Source organism: the organism of the source record quoted next, unplaced genomic scaffold, assembly GCF_019419815.1.
Source record: "Pyrus x bretschneideri cultivar Hongxiangsu unplaced genomic scaffold, Pyrus_bretschneideri_v1 Contig2, whole genome shotgun sequence".
Taxonomy (NCBI): Eukaryota; Viridiplantae; Streptophyta; class Magnoliopsida; order Rosales; family Rosaceae; genus Pyrus; species Pyrus x bretschneideri.
Window position 1 is genome coordinate 11,759,268 of NW_025999501.1, and position 19,060 is coordinate 11,778,327.

Sequence of the window (19,060 nt, forward strand, 5' to 3'; positions counted from 1 at the left end):
ATAATAGGTTGAAAAATAGGTTGAAAAATAGGTTAAAAAATTGTGTACAGGAGCTGCTGCTTCTTGCTTGCTCTTTGAAGTCTGAAAACCTGCAATTTGCTTCATCATTTTTTTGTTTGTTGACTGATTGACCAGTGCATATGTATTTTAGTTGTCTCTTTTTGTTGACTTGGTGCCGCTACCAAAGACATTTGCATTAAAAAAGATGTGTTGTATGCAACTTTATATAATCAGTTTTAGAAGATGTATTTGAATGCATAATGATTTGGTGTTCAAATAATTTATTATTAGGAACCGTAAACCGGTAAGAACCGAATCGGAACCGGTGTAGACCGAACCGTAATGTTCTAGTAATAAATTTAAGTGGAACCGCACCGAATTGAACCGTTAATATATTTCGGTTTCGGTTCCAGTTTAGAAGTGGAACCGCACCGAACCGCACCGTGCCCACCCCTAATTGGCCGAATAATGATTTACTTACGTAAAGTTGCATTCTGATTAAATAATGATAATTTGTAAGTGACTTAAAGATGATAAGAATATTCGCCATTTCATCCGACGCACAATGACTCTCTCCCAAAAAATTGGAAAAGAAAAACTAATAAACCTGGTCAAAACTTAATGAAAAATGAAATATACGAAGCAGCCATGGTTTGTCGAGGTAAAAGGAAAAGGTCCATCATCATTGCCTCTTTAAGCTAGAATCGCATTCAGTCACCGGTCGGAGTTGGGCTGCTGCTATGCCGCCGATGGGCCCCGCCGCCGCCGCCGAAGTGTACGTGCCGATGACCCTTCAAGTATGGCGGGGTCTCGTGAACTGGGTGGGCTTCTTCTACCAGATTATTCTTCAGATCCTGAGAGGCGCGCCTTGCCTACGTCACCTGCTGTCCTGCATTTCTTCCTCTTCTTCTCCTGCTTTCAGGCCTCTGCCCGTAGCCGAAGTCCCTCTCAACGACTTGTCGTCCTCCGCCCACGTCGAAAACGGCGTCTTGGATGGTCGCCCCGTCGAAAAGCTCACGGTGAGCTTCTTCAATCACCATCTCCTCGATTTATTATCAGTTATTAATTTTTCCAGTTGGAAGTTGATTTTTTTGGCCTTTTTCTTTCTCGAGTAATTCAACGGAAATATGCTCGGATGTAGTTAATAATGCGAAATCATAATCTGGATTATTTGCTTTGCTTTATCAAAAAAAAAAAAAAAATTCTGGGTTATTTGCAAAAAATGAAATTTTTATGTAAAGCAAAATAGGGTTTGGAAGTAATTTTAAAACTACTGGTAAAAATCCAAGTGGATAACCCAAAATCAATTTTACTAAAACGTTTTCCGTTATTTTAAAAGCACTTTGAGGATTCTATAGTAGGGTTCGTTTGGATGTGCTTTTAAAATGACTAAAAGCACTTTTAGAGAAAATATTTTTGGATTTCAAAAGAACGCAAAATTGTTTTATACAAGAAGCACCAGTTATATGCTTCTTCCAGGAAGCATTTTTAAGTGTTTTTCTAGGATTTACTTGCATCTTTACTAATAATTGGTTATAAAAACATTTTCACCAAAAACGTTTTCAGTCATTTTAAAAGCACATCCAAACATAATTTTGCGAGTTGTTAAGGTTGAAGTTTATGCTTGGCGCAAAAATTTGACGACACTTTGTTCAAATGACATGAATATGCTAGTTTTTCCAGGCGACGGGTTTTAATTACTAATGGATTTTGTGATGTAGGTAGTTCTTGATTTGGATGAGACTCTAGTGTGTGCTTATGAGACATGTAGTGTGCCTGCAATTGTTCGCGCTCAAGCAACGGAAGCTGGGATGAAGTGGTTTGAGATAGAATGTCTATCTTCAGAGAAGGTAGTGGATCGATCGATCGATCGCTCTTTTCTCCGCAACTTTTGCGCTGAAATTTGTGTGCCATCTGAAATTGTGTTCGATATGATAATTCTTTGGGTTGAAGGAGTCTGATGGTAAACCGAAGATCAATTACGTGACAGTGTTTGAACGTCCTGGTTTGCGAGAGTTCTTGAAACGGGTTTCTGAGTTTGCTGATCTTGCAATATTCACTGCTGGTCTTGAAGGTTAGTTGGTTTCCCCTTCTTCACAATCTCCTTTTGTCCTGTTTAGTTGTTTCGTTATTTCGGATTTGTTATTTTACTTTGGTGACTCCATACAGATTATGCTAGACCACTTGTTGACAGAATTGATGTGGAGAATCTGTTTCAGCTTCGCCTTTATCGGGCTTCTAGAGTTAGCACGTAAGTCCGATTTCTCCTTGGATGGAACCCCTCTTCATGTGGTGCAATTCTGTGATCAAGAAATGATGTTCGAACTTGTGTAAACCACAGGGAATGTCGGGAACACGTGAAAGATCTGTCGTGTTTGTCAAAAGATTTCTCTCGGATTGTCATTGTTGACAACAACCCATTCAGTTTTTTGCTGCAACCGTTGAATGGAATTCCGTGTGTTCCATTTTCTGCTGGCATTTATTTACAGTTTAAACAAAGAGACGAACAGTTATCCGAAGTATGCTCTGATTACACCCTTCTTTGCCTTTCATTCCGTCATGTCGATTATACAGCTTTTGGAGGTGCTGCTTCCGCTTCTCAAGCAGCTCTCCTTGCAAAAAGATGTCAGACCTACGCTTCAGGAGAGATTCGACATGGCTGAATGGTTCCAAATGCATGGATTTCATGTTTCTGGTTGACAATATCGTTGGTAATTAGGTCACGTAACGGATAGCTGCAATCTGTCTCGGGCCAAACCAGATAGAAGTCTGGTGGAAGCGTTTCTCGAGAGGTTTTCTGCTCTTGTAAATTAAAATTCTGCAGTTTCCGGCCAAATCCGTTTTGTTATACTGCTTCCAAGGCCAACAAATTTGACATCGGAATATATTACGAGGGCCGTCTTATGGTACGATTAACTCCAATTCGTTTGTAATTAGACGACGTTTCAAATAGGGTGTAATGCGTTCGGAAACTTCTGGGAACGTTATGAAAATAGTTTGGTTCATTGTTTGACAGTGTAATGGTGGCATGTAATCTCTTGATTTGATTATTTTGTATTAACGAGGCTTTTAAGATAATACTGGAACATAAACTGCAACAGCGAAACAAACTTAGGGCCGGTTTTGGACTGCTTTAAAATATGTTTCAGTGTTCACTTAAAAAGTGCTTCAAGTTCAAGGAAGCTTTCTAACTATTAGTAGTCACGTTTAAACTTGAAAAGGGCTTAAAGGTCATGGAACCGCTTTATGAATAGGCACTTGGACTTCTAGGAAAAGCATTTATGAGCAAAAGTACTTTGGTGCACTATCGAATGTTGCCTAGTATGCATCTCTCTTACTGTAACTATTCTAAGAATGCGGTAAATTTGTTTTACATGGCTATGAGTTCGGAACTACTGCGGTATCCCCCATCTGAAGTTCAACTAGCACTAGATGACTCCTTTGGTTTCTCTGTGACTGCGTCGTTTTCCGAGTTGCTTGCATCCCCAGCCTGGGACTGACTTGACTGTGCCTCGGCCTGAGACTGACTTGTCTGTGCCTCGGGCTTAGACTGACTTGTCTGTGCCTCGGCCTGAGACTGACTTGTATGTGCCTCGGCGTGAGACTGACTTGTATGTGCTGCAGCCTGAAACTGACTTGTCTGTGCCGCAGCCTGAGACTGACTTGTCTGTGCCGCAGCTTGAGACTGACTTGTCTGTGCCGCAGCTTGAGACTGACTTGTCTGTGCCGTGGCTTGAGACTGACTTGTTTGTGCCACGGCTTGAGACTGACTTGTTTGTGCCGGAGAATCTGAAACAATTCCCAAAACTACCAATATCGACCTGAAAAAAAAGATCCAAACATCAGAGCTGACCCTCCCCATTCTAGAGATCTTTAATGTCAAATGAGACAAAAGCGACTTTTCATCCACCTTGGAAGGGAAGATCGGATGTCCGTTTGACTAGCATGAGCAACCAACGGTCCTTTCAGAGCTGCAGTTCTCTTCAGTGCGTTTTCTAGCTGTGCTGGAGGTAGCTGAGACAATAAATTATATACCATCGGCTCATATAGATGTGAAGAACACTTGTTTCAAAGTCCAAATAGATTATTTAAGATAAACAATTTCATCATATATTAACTTTAGATTTTCTTCCCTCGAGTGAACAAAATAGTCCAACGAGCGTGCAGTTTATTATCCATTCAAAAGCATCGCCAGAGAGAACTCACAAAGTCGGGCTTCTAGTGCAAAAAGTAGTGATAAAAGATTGCAAGGATAAAGAAGCAACACTGTTAAAAGCAAAGACACACCTGAAGCAGCACGGCAAATGACTGAGGTTTTGTCAAGAACGTACACTTTAAGAATCCCACCCACAACTTCGGGTATTTCCATATCTACAACATGTCATCAGTCACATAAACACGCCATACATAATAAATGAATAGAAACAAAATTAAGAAACTGAAAACTTACCTGCTTGCTCACAAGCCGAGACAGGATCTCCATTATAAAATCCACCTATGTTATTTATTGACAAAAACTTGCCAAGTCAGTAACAGATGTTATAGTTTCTTATTCCCCAAAATGCAGTTTCTTATCCCAAAAAAGCAGTTTCTTATCCCTAAAAGCAAAATCAGCTGTACTACTCGAACTCGTAGTTTATTTAATTAATAGATAACTTTTTCTGTCTATAAGTTATGATGACAACATATCAGTGTCAGACCAATTACATTTAACGAGGGGAGATGAATATGATTGAATTTCTCAGCAGCATACGATTTGCCCTAGGATTGTTGTGGTCCAACTTGACTAGGCGCTCCTTGTGTAAAGGAGTGATTCCTACCAAGAATCGCACTAGTGTGAAGCCGGTAATTTCTATTAATACTTCCATGCTGTTCCTTGAATTTCCTATTTTTCCTCAATTCTCAACAATTTACAGCATGCATCTCACATGTTAAACAAACATCAGTAATCATAGTCCAAAGAAGGTACAAAATGCATGTATTTTCCTTCTTGTCCTACATCAGTTTAAGTTTATAACGATTTATTCAGATCTTACCAGTGCAGGAAAGGCACCTATGGCTTGTAATACCGTACGCATGAACAGTAAGGGAAGAGGAATCTGCTCAACCTGCAAGTAAGAAGCTTGATCATCTTTAAGTTCTGCCTGAAAGCGGTGTAAAAGAAAGATAAGGAAATATCTAATGGTACAAACCAACTGATTCAAAACTTTGGCAAGAACTTGTTGGGTGAATATCTGCCTCTGCTCAAAGCAGGCATTGCATGCATCTGTGACCTGCTCACCAAAAAAATATTATTCAGCCATTCATTATTGCCACTCAGAGAGATTTCCAACCAAGAAAAAAAAAAAGATGACATGCCTTCTTTAGTGGAATTCCATCTCTGTCGGGATCAATTCCGTGGATAGCAATCAAGATTTCAGCTGGAGCCAGAGGAGGACCAGACTGGGATGATCCCTGTGCAAGGTTGATTAAAGATGAAGCAACGAATAATAGAAGTACTTCGCAAGCATATTAATAGCAAAATTTACATGTGAAAACATCTGAAGGATTAAAAATGTATGTCTCTAGATTGGGTGAGCAAGTCTCATGTCTGTAGAGAAACATGTGCGAATAAATGAAAAGAAAGAAAACATCATGAACATGTCAAAGAATACAACAACAAAGCCTTTTCACACTAAGTGGGGTCGGCTATATGAATCCTAGAAAGCCATTGCGCTCGGTTTTGTGGAACACGTCAAAGAATGATGCAGAAAATTTGTAACAAAGGAAATTGAAATATCTGATAGCATGCACATTCATGAATGGAATTAATACTGATAATAGGGTCTTACAAATAATTTATCGCAAAGTGTGGTATGGAAAGCAATAGTATAAAAGATTTGAGGTCACAATTGTATCAGAAAATGACAAGGACCATTGAAAGATTATGGCATTATCTTCTCATATTGTCTGTAATAACTAATGACCCATACGAAACAGAACAGTCTTACACTTAGAATTCTTAAATTGCCAAGAGTTAACAAGGAAACATAGATACCTGTAGTATGCGAGCTAGTGCTGCTTGGAACTTATCCAGTTGAAGATTCATAAGTTGGGGAAATATAAGCAAAACCTATAAAAAAGAAAGCTTATTAGATCATTAACACCAAAATAATAAAGAGCCAACTGACTTAAAATCAGTATAAACATTCGAAGTCTAAAGAATCAAATGCAAGTAACAAGAGCTGGAAAGGTTCATCCATAATATACCAAGTACAAGATAGCAAATTGTGTTTAAAGTACTAAGATCTACTATTATGCCAGTTATTTGGATTGTGGATAGAGAGAAATAACATAACCTTAGATGATGAGTAAGTTAATTTCTACGGGTGAGAAGCATGTTATTGACACCTTTATGGGCATCAACGCCAAAGCATTTTATAGTATATTCCTTTAATTTAATAGATATTCATTGACAAGAGTTAAGATTCATGAATAAATTTGTAATCGCTTTCTTGTAGCTTCAGCATTATTTCTATCATACACAGAAACCTTGTTTGTCTCTTCCAGTCCATTTATCTTTCCTATCAATATTAACCCAAGAAGAAAAACGGTTTACGCTATATCAAAAGAGCACAAAATGTAGTTGATGGAACAGTGTAGTACCCTCAGCCACTCTGAAATATTATAACAAGAAAGGCATGTGACAAGAAACACAAACACACACATCACATAATAGTGCTATTATGAAAAGACAGTGAAAGGGATGGAACCTCATCTTTCGGCAGAAAGGGTAAAATTGGAATAAGAATCTCTATATCCTGTAATCATTCATAAACAACAATATATAAGCTAATTTTCCAAAGAAAAAATAAACCAAATATAAGCTAACAGTGTCATTTAATTTCAACTGTCATACAGAAATGACAAATGTACCTTCAGTTTTGAATCATATAGCTTTCTGACGGTAAAAATCAGTTCTTGAGAGGGAACTGTTCCATCCGTCAGGGTATGTAAAACCTGATTCCATTAAACATAAGAGAGGATTATAGATGTTATTTGTTATTGGATGGTGCTGACAAAACTGTAATGTTGTTATTACAAACCTGCATCAGGAGGTTCTCGCTTCCAGTTGGAGGATCAGAAATAATTTCAAGAAGATTTGGTGATGATCCCATAGTACGTACAAGTATTGGAATTTGGCGTTGAACCGCCTGCACTGCACCATATAACTGATGAGAAGAAAAACCTCCTCATGGGGAAGGAATAGCAAGCCCTATGCTAATTTCTACATCAATATAAAATTAAAAAGAACTAAACCTGCTTGACGGCCTTTGATGCGCTTCCGTAAACAACAAATATTTGGCGAAAAAGGGAATGCTTCTGCCATTGAGGTTTTACCAATCATGTTAACTTCAATAAAAATAATATTGAATATTTTAATAATTAATTAATGGACATTAAAAGCAACTCAGCGTTTGATTATAAGATAAAGTAACACCTTTGTACAAAGAGCAAAATACAATGACAAACACCGCTGGGCCTCAGCAATTGAGAGGGATGACACATTTTGAGAACTGCATGACTGATGATTATCAGAGGAGATATCTTTACTGTTACCACTCACTGATGGAGGTTCATTGGAATGTTTTCCTGAATCAGAATCCTGAGGGAAAACCACTTAAATGTTAACTCTCTGATTCATATCAACAATACAAAATATATTTGATAGAAACCCCACATTGACAATGCAAAGATTAGAACCTTCTGTAATTCATTTTTCGATCCTTCAGCATCTATCTTTTCAGTTGCATCACAACTTTTTAGAGAAAGCAACTTTTCAATAGCGAAATCTTCTATCCGTTGGGCAATAAATGACAAAGGATAAAGCTTGTTTGCAACCTGTTAGACAAAGCAACCCATGCAAACAAAGTTAGAACCATACGGTTAATTTGTTGAGCTAATAGCAAGTTGCGAATAAGTACCAGACGTATAGCCTTCATGCGCACTTCCTCCAGATGATGGACTGCACTCTTCCAGAGGAAAAATAGAACAAAGTCAGATGAAATAAAGAAAAAAGAAAAATTCTTTATCACCGAACAGTATAGAGGAATTTCAGAAATGGGAGTAACATATGTAGGGATAAAAGAAAGAACCTGTAAAGCAATTTTTAAGCATGGATCTCGGAGAGGAGGCCTTAGCAAAATCAGGCTCCAGACAATGCTAAGACCTTGAGTCACTCGATCCCCACCTTGTGTTTCCTTCTCAGTTTTGTCGCAGTTTCCAGGTGAGCACATGCACTCCAAGAATTTCAAAACTGAATCTGGTAAATAAGGAACCTCACCAAGCAATCTGCTTAATGATTTGTCCGATGGTGGAAAAGAATCTCTAAGTGTATCCACCTGCAATAAAATGAAAGATATTATAAAATGTTCTTCAACATTTGTAAAGAAAAAAGATGGTTAATAATATAGAAATAAAAGCACACCGCAGTTGAAAGGAACATTTCATATACAGAAGTAGCGGTTGTCGAAGAAAAGAAATCGCGTTCCTCTTCTGCCTCTCCAAATAACCTGTATAGGACACGCAATGTCAACTCGTGTCCCTGAAGAGATCCCAGAGTCACTGTCAGTTATATAGAATCACAAGAACACATACTTAAACAACTACCATCCTTTTTCTTTAACAACTAATATATATTAATAATTTTATACCTATTAAAACATATTTGGATGAGTATCTGCAACAGAAATGAATTTCATCCCAGTATCCATAAAATACAGTAATTTATTACAGATGGTACTATTCCAAGAACGTGAGACACTTTGCACTAACATCTGGTAATGTTACCAGGTATATAGTTCTTAAAATTTCTACAATCGAAACACATAACTGAAATGGAAGCCATCTAAATTCCAATACATACCTGAGTAACATGCATCTATTCAAAGGGAATTATTAACTCCACTCTTCAAACAATCAAAAAATTTCAAACTTCCATAAAACAGATCATCCCTTTCTACACAGCAACTGTATGTCATGCTCACATATCACCACCCATTGTATCCAAAAGACTCAAACTGAGTTTTCAATTGTAATAAACCAAAAGTGCATTCTTGTATATATCAAATTAACATGATAGAGAAAAAAATACAACTATATCAAATCACCAAAACCCGTTCACATACCTCATTATTCGTATAATCTGCCAAGATATGCTTCTGCAGCAGTTTCCATGGGTCTAACTCCAAAGGGAACTACAAAGATAAATCAAATTTTGGTTCTGTAAGAAACCACAGCACTGAGAAAGTTTGCATCAAAATTAAGAAAATGACATCATACAGTTAGCCTCCACTAAGAATGCCTAGATTCAGCCCCTACCCCTAACACCAAAAACAAAGAAAGAAAAAACTAAAAGGGGCTTAAGAATAAAATAAACAAATATCTGAAAAAACAATAACTAGGATTGAAACAAGGAACTACAATTACAGCCGGCACAAATTACAATTCGCCACATATAAGAAGCTTGAATTACTACCTCAACTCCTAAACTTATAAGGAGAGAACATCGTATTTGGGAACCTCCTGCAACGGCTATTTGCTTATATGCCTCGATGATGCGAGTAAAAGCCAACTGCTGCAACTGATCCTTCTCTTCATCAGAAAGGATAACAACCGGTGCCGACATCTTGGGCAGGACAAGATGATAGGACAACCCAACAGAAGTTGCTGTCGACGAAAGCAGGCTGACATCTGCAACAGCTGTTCGTGGACTAAGCTCCTCAGACTTATCCGTTGATAGTGATGGAAGTATATTAAGTGGAGTCCTTTGACCCATACTGGTAACTTGCTCTTGGCTTGCATTTTCTACCTTAACACTGGTAACTTGCTCTTGGCTTGCATCTTCTACATCCATTAAGGTTGATGAGGATGCAATGATGGGTTCTGATCCACTATTACAAGCAGAATCCAGTCCAGGTATTTCACTCTCAAGATATTCCATATCATGATCAGATGGAAGTGATGGGCAACCATGCTCCATTTCAGATGAAGCTGGTAAACCCATAGGTAAGATGGCAGTTTCATCTCCAAAAACATAATCCATGCCGGTAGATGCAACACCGCTATCAACTACATCTGGTACCTGTTCTTCCTCCTGTTCGGATTTCTGCAATTACCATAAACATTGCAATTCAAGATAAATAAGGGGGAAAAGGGGGTGAAAACCAAAATGAGAATAGAAAACCGTACCACTATATCATTGGACACTGACTGATGAGCATCTAGGAGTGCAGCTATAGGAGGGAAAGTACTTGTAAGTGAAAGAACATCAGCAATAAATGATGGTGGATATTTAACTCGAGAATCACCGCTGACTATATGCATGTTCATCAGAGATTCATCTCCTTCATCTCCAAGAAGATTGGGTGGAAGGTTGCACATATTAGCCATCACTACTTCTGCTAGCAAGTCAGCAGAGATACTTGAGATAAGAATTTCCAAAGAACCAACAGCTTTTTCACCTTGAGCAACCAATGCGCCAAACATAGCAACAAGTTGCTGCACAGGTCCACTATCACCATCTCCTCTAGAAGTGGTAGTTCCACTTGAAGAAACATCATCTTGAGACGCAGAAACATTCCTTCCTACCTCTTTAGCCGAATCCCCAGAGAAACTAGATGTCGATTTGGCACGCTTTCCTGATACATCTTGATCCACTGCAATATCACTACTATCAAGTGCTCCTAACCGTTTCTTCCCAAAACTACTTTGCACAGCATTAGATATTGTAATAGTGGGCTTCTCTTCCTGCAAAACATTAAGCTCGTGCTCAAGACGCTTCAAGATACATGTATGCCAATGGCCCAATGTGTACTTTTGCAAGAGCATCCACTTTTTGTATCTCTACAGATCTAATGTAATATAAAATAGGAAGGATACCTTAGTAACTAGAGAATCATCTAGCCCGTCTTCCACACTTCCATTAATCTTGCATTCTTGCTGGGTGGCTAGCTCTACCAACCCTCCAGCTTGCATCTTTCTCAACGCACCAACCAAACGATCCCGCCACTGCAGAATGCAAACTCCATTATTCAGATTCTTTATACTAAAGCAAATTACACAAAAGAGAAACCAGATTAAAGAAAACAAACAGTATGGTATTTCAACAGATAATGAGAATAATAAAACTTTTTTTTTTTTTTCTGAAAAGAAATCAATGTTTTCAAAGCTATCAGTATTTCCAAAGGTATCAATGTTTTCAAAGCTGAAGACAGGCAACAAATTTCGTGGAATTCTTCACGTATATAAAAAAACTGGAGTTCTAATTATATTCTTTCAACCTTTACTGAAAGAGTTTGTCTGACAATTCCTTTAGGTTGGAAATCTTTTGGGTAAACACTAATTGATATTCACTATCACTGATCCATTGCTAGACTAAATAAGATGGTGATAGAAAGCTTTTCCCTCTTTTGTTATAAAACGTTGAACATACACGAGCAAACCGTTCATATCAATCTTCTCAAAAGCTAAAGTTTTATAGAGTAAGGCCCTGTTTGTTACACCTCCTTAAGAGGGACAGGCTTAAATAACAGTCCTATGTTTCGTATGGTCAAGGACTGCAATAATGAGACTAACATGGATTAAGATAGGCTTTGCGCCTCACTAAACCCCATCATCTAATCTTGAGCCGAAGCTTGGTATTAAAAAGTACTAGCTAGAAAGGAGGCCGATGGCCTCACCCCACCACTTCCCTGCATGCATCTTGCTTTTTTCTCCCTTCATCCCTCTCTCAATCCCCGCCTTTCTCTCCCATTCTCTCTTTGAACCGACAACAAACCTCTTGGCTCCAAATCTGGGTCAACCTTGCGCAGGCCTCCAGCTGTAGACAGGTTGGACTGATTGGTGAGGAGATTTAGGTCCAGATCTGGTGGGCGATTTTAGTAGGGTGTTCCAGTAGACTCTGGTTTTGGTTGATTGAACAAAGGAAACAAGTTAAACAGAACTTGTCGCAGAGTGAGGCACTGCAACGTGCGATGGTAGTTGTTCCGGTGTATTTCTTATCTTCAGAAAGCTCTGTACTTGAACCCAAATACCGTCAAGAATTTCACCTAAGCTGAAACTCAAGAACACCCCGATCCTCTCTCTATCTCTCTCTCTCTCTCTCTCTCTCTCTCTCTCGTGGATATGGACTCCCCCATCCCAAATCAACCACCACCAACCCACCACCACAAATACCTACAGAGAACGATGGAGAAGACAAATGTAAAACCAATTACCAGATAGGTTTCCAAACTAGAATTCCTATGGATATTTTGTACCGAGTTACCAAACAGTCTCTGAAATGAAATAGAACAATTGGTTTCCAATGATCGATAGCAGCTCCACCGAATGGGACATGCAAAGGGAAAATTCTATGGGGTTTATCTACAATCCACTGTCAGACAGTGCGCATTCAATAACAATATCATGGCAGGCACATTTTCATGTTTTGTAGAAAGTTTTTCAATTGTAACAACATCCTCACTGAAAGAGAGAGCACCTATCATTTGTCAAAACAATTATTCCTTTACATGCTGGAACCTAATGATCTTCAGAGCCACATGTTATCAAGCATTTTTGAGCAATCATTCATTAACTTTCACTGCCTTATTCAAAAGTAACTGGTACCACAACCACAGGTATATCAAGAACATTTTACACAACAAAAGTCTTAAGGATTTAGTATAGAATGATATCAAACAACATACCGGTGCAGCACCCTGGTGTGTACATTTTAAGCAGGTGAGGAAGGCATTTTTTAAGGCATGACGTGGCCCAGAAACATGTACCCCATTAATGACAGCGCTTGAAGGATCAAATCCAAGTAATACAGGCAAAATGCGACCATAGAATGCAGGCCTCTTCTTTGCAATTGCTGAAAGACTGGCAAGACATGTCATATAAAATAAAAAATAAGAAACTTGCAGTAAACTGTAAGCAAGCAGACACAAATGGTTACAATTGTACCCAAAAAAAAAAAATACAAGGAAGCTCCCACCTGGGCCTCAGAATAAATACTATATTTATAATTTACTATTTTTTACAAAAGAATATTGGACATCACAATCTACTCTCCTTCCAGGATATTTTGTCCTCGAAATTTGCATAACCCTACTGGTGTCACTATTATCTTCACCCTATCTAGGATCCTAAAATACAGTCCTCTTGTACATAACAATCAACCACTTAACTCCTTTATAAGTTGACATATACCCAACATATAGGTCCTCACGCCACTCAAAGAACAATCCTTTATAAATTTAAACATCATCGCTCGGGGTAACTGTTTGATATCAGGAGACATAGTTATCACTTATCAACACCCATGACCTAGGTTCATGCATAGGGTATGTTTAAACTTTTTTGTTAACAAACCCTCATGAAAAAGGAACGGAAATGAAAAGAAAATTCCCTTACAACATGCACTTCCTCCTATTATTGAGAGGCGGTGTTTGTAAAGTGAGAACAATTTTTACACCTTTTTTCATGGACCCCACTTAGTGGGATAAGGCTTTGTTGTTGTTATTACTTTTTTCATGGAGAACACCTTCTTTTGAGCTCCAGAGATGGTTTACAATATTAAATCTTCAAAACTAGTTTTAAATTACAGAGAGTCATCTAAATCTTATCAGCATTTAAATTTAGCATACAAGGGCTCTATGGAGTAACATGTAACATCAAAATTGCTAGAAAATTGAAAATGACCTAAGAAAGCCAAGATACCTGTTAATAAGCACAACGATCACTAAGTTACCAAGCGATTTCACGGTTGGGAGCCTAAGTTGATCAAGCAATAAACCCAAACTTTTACTAGCCTCAATTGACAAATCTCCAACATTGAGCAGAGGATGACCACCACGAAGCCAAGATACGTTAAATTCCACTAAGTCCCCTACAAAGCGGACAAGCATTCTTCATCAGAAAAAAACAAACCAATTCAGCTCTGAACCTCAAGAATGGAGTCAAATTTTATTACCTTCACGAGCAGGGGGGCCCGGGGAGCCATTAGGATCAGGAGTATAAAGAAGAATGACTGACTCAACAAATTTCAGTGCTCGCAACCTTACTCCCCCACTTCCCGGCTGGTAAGCATGATACAGTGAATTAGACATCAATTAAATTCTGATCACATGTTATTGTTAAAAGAATCATTTCTTACCCCAAAAGCTATAGAATATATTTCATCCTTCAGCTTTAACACACATGCCCAAGCTGACTCAAGCGAACTGTCCAATTCACTAGCATGTAGACCCTGAAAGGTTAACCAGTAATAAGGGTGTCGATTACTACAAACTCAACTTGGATTTACATAGTCAATACTTAACCATAAAATGTAACATGAATTCCCACAGTAGCATCAAAAAAACCATTGGTAAGCATTACACAACGTTCAAGTTCTACCAATAGAATTACCTGAATCGAAACCTTTTCGAGAACGCAACGAAATAAATTACTCCCGCAAGTGATCGCCTGTCGAGCTACTGCCGGTGTTTCATCACTCAAAACATCAATTAACGAGGGTACAATGTCTGGCAACAATTCTACGTGCATAAATCCAATTTCGCCAAGCATTCTACATTTCGAAAACAAAAGGGAAATTTCTCAATTAATTACGCTACAATAAACACAAACAGAATAAAAATTAAACTAGGACAAACTAGGGTTTGACAAAAACGCACTCGGTGGCAAATTTGCGGACCGGGCTGAACCGGTCGGACAGAAGCTCGAAAAAGCGAGGGAGGAGTTCGGAAAGCAAATCAGGGTCCTGTTGCCGGACCAAATCCTGCTTCGATTGGCGCAAGCGGTCGAGCTTCGACGGAATATCGGCGGCGAAGATGGCGGAGTCCATGAGACCCGCGAGCCTTTCGTGGGAATTGGGGGTCATCATCATCCCCACCATTGCAGAAACGAAAACCCTAATTATATTTTTTCTCACAGTCGAGACGGTGAGATGGTGGGATTAATATCTGGTCCGCGCATAGAGAGAGGAAAAAGGGTGGGAATTGTGAAGCGGAGAGTACAAATTCGCGGCTCGTGACCGCGGACGGGCAAAGGAGTATGTCGAGTTTCTCTTTTAAAATATTTGAAAGAAACTAATCAAAAAATTGGAAAACTTTGAATTTTAATGATAAGAATAAAATAAAAAGTAAAGTAAATAATATCATGATTGACTTTTTAGTATAAAAATGTGGTTTTTCGTTAAAGTAAACAGTACCATGGGTTTTTCGTTAAATCTTCCTTAATTTAACTCCTTCAAACTTCACATATATCTCACTCTGTTTTTTACCATCAAAGTTCATTAAAAAAATCCCATTTAAAACTTGTTTCGTGGTATAAATAAAACATATATGTTTGAGACATGTTAATAGATTTATACGGATTTTGAATGGCTTTGTACGCATTTTGATTGCAGTGATGCAAGTTGAGTTAAAAAAAAAAGTTGAATTTCAAGAATTAAGCGAGACTCGAGTTGACTTTCAAGAAGTTAAAAGGTAATTAAGTCAATAGGAAAATAAAGCTAAAAACTAACGTATTTTTTTGTTAAGGTCAAGCATTGTATGTAATGTCTATACTTGCAAATGTGAATTAGGTTAGGTTATGTGTTGCATTTTGTATCTAAGTTAGAATTCTCCTTTTCGCAACTTATGTTCTTTAGGGTATGTCTTTTTTATATGTACCACTTACATGCCTTGCACAACAATCTTCCATACTTTCATCCATATTTCCTTTTACGGGCACTGGCGGAGCCAGGTTAAGGCTTGTCCTGGGCTGTAGCCCAGGTAGCTTCCGGTGAAAAATAAAATTTTACATGTAATTTTGATTGATTTTCGAATGTAACCCATCATATATTTAGTCATTAATCCAAATTCTTTAGATTTAACCATATAAAATTATATAATACAGTTTACATGTCATATCTTTTTCTTACATCCTTTTTTTCATCGCTTATTGTACATGTACAAGTTTGGATTTGTTTGAATTTTAACACATATTTATTTAATTACAAATTTTTTTGGCTCACCTTGTGAATTTTTTAAGCTAACTGATACAAAGAAAAGTACGGTATCAAGTTTCTTTATTTATAAAAATTAAAATTTTTAAGTTAGGCCACCTAATAAAAAATTCCTAGCTCTGCCATTGTTTACGGAAGGAAAATAATTTCTCTTTATCTTCTGTAACTTGTTCTATAACATAAAATTATAATAAGAAAAACATTTCAAACGCAATATTTTATAAATTACTTATTACTTTGCATTCGTTTGTCTTTTCCCCTTCTCCAATTGAATTCTTGAAGTCCAAAACCAACTAGTGAAGAATTCTCGTAACTAAAATTCTGATTTTCGAGACTAAATTTTTGAGGAATTTTTTAATGTGACAGTCAAACCAACACATGAAATTATCCATCTAATTAGTAACACCACGGGCCACGGCTGTTAAAACTTCTCAGAACTCGAACTTGAAATTTCCATCTATTTGGTAACACCACGGCTATTGAAACTTCTCAGGACTCGAACTTCAAATTATCCATCTAATTAGTAACACCACGGCTGTTGAAACTTCTCAGAACTCGAACTGGGCCGTTGACCCAAACTCAAAACTCAAACTGGGGCCGATGATCCAAACTCAAACCCGAACCTTATCCTGCATATAGAATTGGGAGTCAAACACTCCAGCCCAATTCACCACTTGGGGAAGAAAATCACAGCTAATAACGGTTTGATTAAAAGTGCTTTTAAAATGTTTTTAGTAAAAATATTTTTAAAATTAATCCTTATTAAAATTTCATCCAAATGAATTCTTAAAAAAAAAACACTTAAAATACTTTCTGCCAGAACCACATATCTAATGCATCATCCAAAAATCACAAATGCTTTTGAAACACAATAGCAAATGATTTTTTTAGTCATTTTAAAAGTACTCCCGTACAATTCCTAAATAAAAAATGCATGCAGTGCTGCAGGAAAAAGAAAAAATAAATCAGCCAAAAGCAGAAAACATAATTTAATCCATTATTAAGCAAACAAAATCAATGCTACATCCAACAACAAAAAAAACAAACCCAACCCAACCCACCACATAATCTTAAAGTTTTTATATGTAGAAAACCCACTAAAACCATCCAAACAGTCCCTTAACTCCATTCACTCAGACCGATTCGCAAACCTCTCCACCTTCGCATCCTTCAAGTTCAACCCCACCATCGCCTCCCCCAACCCACAGCTCACCTCCGCCAACACATCGGGGTCCCGGTAGTGCGTCACCGCCTGCACAATCGCTCTCGCCCGCTTCGCCGGGTCACCGCTCTTGAACACGCCCGATCCGACGAACACCCCGTCGCACCCCAGCTGCATCATCAGCGCCGCGTCAGCCGGCGTCGCCACTCCTCCCGCGGCGAAGTGCACCACCGGAAGCCTCCCAAGCTGCTTCGTCTGCATCACCAGATCGTACGGCGCCGCGATCTTTTTTGCGAAGGTGAACACCTCGTCATCGTCCATGTTCCGCAAAACCCTAATGTCCCCCATCACGGACCGCACGTGCCGCACCGCCTCGATGATGTTTCCCGTGCCGGCCTCGCCTTTCGTCCGGATCATCGCCGCGCCCTCCCGACACGGCGGAGGGCCTCGCCGAGGTTCCGGCAGCCGCAGACGAAGGGCACCCGGAAATTGTGCTTGTTGATGTGGTGCTCCTCGTCGGCGAGGGTCAGAACCTCGCTCTCGTCGACGTAATCGACGCCGATGGCTTCGAGGATTTGAGCCTCGACGAAGTGCCCGATTCGGGCCTTAGCCATGACGGGGATTGTCACGGCCTGCTTGATTTCTTTGATGAGTTGCGGGTCGGACATCCGGGCGACGCCGCCTTGGGCGCGGATGTCGGCGGGAACACGCTCCAGGGCCATGACGGCGCATGCGCCGGCCTCCTCCGCGACCCGGGCCTGCTCGGCGTTGACGACGTCCATAATCACACCGCCGCGGAGCATTTGGGCGAGACCCACTTTGACGGAGAAAGGCGACTGCTTACTCTCGGCGATAGCGCCGTTTCCGTACACCGCCACCACTCCTGAACCCGCCATATCTAGAGAGAGAAAAATGAAGGTTCTAGAGAGAGAGGGAGCGAGGAAATGGGGTGGCGACTGGCGAGGGTTTTGGGAGGGGAAAGGATTGGGGGTGTTTATATAGGGTGGCGTTTGGATGGTTCTGAGAAAAAGGAGGTGGGTACCACGCGAGGTGGAATCACGTGGGTTGATACAGTGGGGTTGGGGAGTGTGAATAATGATGACCGTTGGATTTCATTTTTGTTTCGGATTCCTATGCTGATGGTGCGAAGTATGTTGATCGGACGGTTGACAGGGTAGGAAGGGAGACTGGGTCGCGTGGAGAAGCCCACTTGGGAGTTTGTTAGTGTGTTGGCCACGTAATTTAATGTGCCGAATCGATTTGCCACGTGGGAAGTAGGATTCCAGTCATTGGTGATAAAAATGTAAAGACCGACCGCGCAGCCTCAAATCTTAGGATTTGTTTATTTTTCGATTAATAGTTATATTTCCTATAGAATTTTGTATACACGTACATTTTATTATTAAAAGGAAATCAGTTATTAATTTTGCCACAGTAATCCATTTTTCCAAGATAGGAAAAACTCATAAAATTATGATTCTTGATTTTTCTTGCTTAAACTAACACATTCAGAATCAAAAAGATACGTAGTTGTTGACCCTAAAAACTATCAAGTTTACGTGATGCGCATACTGAGCAATTAATAAGCTAATTACGTCCTTTGGTTATGTGCAGGGCGTGCCAAGCTCGGCCGGGGAGTAAACTATGTTGATGTGGCATTGGGCGCGCTACTGACTTCTTGATCGTGTGACTGCGGTCGAGGAAGGAACATATCTTGGCCTTCAGGTTCTAGAGCCTAAAGACAAGGCTGCTAGTTCTGCGAAGTTCAATATCAAATTCGTCTTTTAATGTGCCGAATGTAGTCACATGATAACACCTCACTTCGTCGAGAAGGCTGATGAGATGATCTCTACCAACAAAGACTC

At 39.3% G+C, this 19,060-nt stretch overlaps 3 protein-coding genes across 4 annotated transcripts; 1 reads left to right on the plus strand and 2 right to left on the minus strand.

Annotated features, from left to right (window-relative positions):
* The first annotated feature begins 554 nt into the window (after positions 1-554).
* On the plus strand, positions 555-3,182 carry LOC103938066 (phosphatase Herzog-like). Of its 2 annotated transcripts, none has more exons than XM_048583580.1 (5): positions 555-1,019; positions 1,726-1,850; positions 1,954-2,074; positions 2,170-2,251; positions 2,342-3,182. In XM_048583580.1, exons 1-5 carry the CDS (start codon positions 800-802, stop codon positions 2,661-2,663), a joined length of 870 nt encoding a protein of 289 aa, XP_048439537.1. In that variant the 5' UTR covers positions 555-799; the 3' UTR covers positions 2,664-3,182. The 2 variants fall into 2 exon arrangements, with proteins under 2 accessions (XP_048439537.1, XP_048439536.1); XM_048583579.1 differs by having other exon boundaries at positions 560-1,019; positions 1,722-1,850.
* An 82-nt stretch (positions 3,183-3,264) lies between these two features.
* On the minus strand, positions 3,265-15,084 carry LOC103966329 (symplekin). Its single transcript, XM_048583577.1, has 27 exons — positions 14,700-15,084; positions 14,434-14,593; positions 14,180-14,272; positions 13,997-14,102; positions 13,744-13,912; positions 12,729-12,903; positions 10,921-11,049; positions 10,231-10,788; positions 9,518-10,147; positions 9,168-9,236; positions 8,468-8,584; positions 8,136-8,381; positions 7,965-8,012; positions 7,744-7,881; positions 7,481-7,645; positions 7,300-7,362; positions 7,086-7,193; positions 6,916-6,999; positions 6,753-6,800; positions 6,038-6,112; positions 5,359-5,454; positions 5,193-5,273; positions 5,037-5,108; positions 4,451-4,495; positions 4,288-4,371; positions 3,911-4,014; positions 3,265-3,821 (listed from the first exon to the last, which is right to left on the minus strand). The coding sequence occupies exons 1-27, from the start codon at positions 14,918-14,920 to the stop codon at positions 3,419-3,421; spliced, it is 4,287 nt and encodes a 1,428-aa protein (XP_048439534.1). The 5' UTR covers positions 14,921-15,084; the 3' UTR covers positions 3,265-3,418.
* Positions 15,085-16,224: 1,140 nt separating this feature from the next.
* LOC103966330 (probable pyridoxal 5'-phosphate synthase subunit PDX1) lies at positions 16,225-18,173 on the minus strand. Its single transcript, XM_048583581.1, is given in 3 exon segments — positions 16,225-16,662; positions 17,095-17,629; positions 17,632-18,173. Coding segments are annotated over 2 exon segments (927 nt in total). The 5' UTR covers positions 18,092-18,173; the 3' UTR covers positions 16,225-16,662; positions 17,095-17,162.
* Positions 18,174-19,060: the final 887 nt, after the last annotated feature.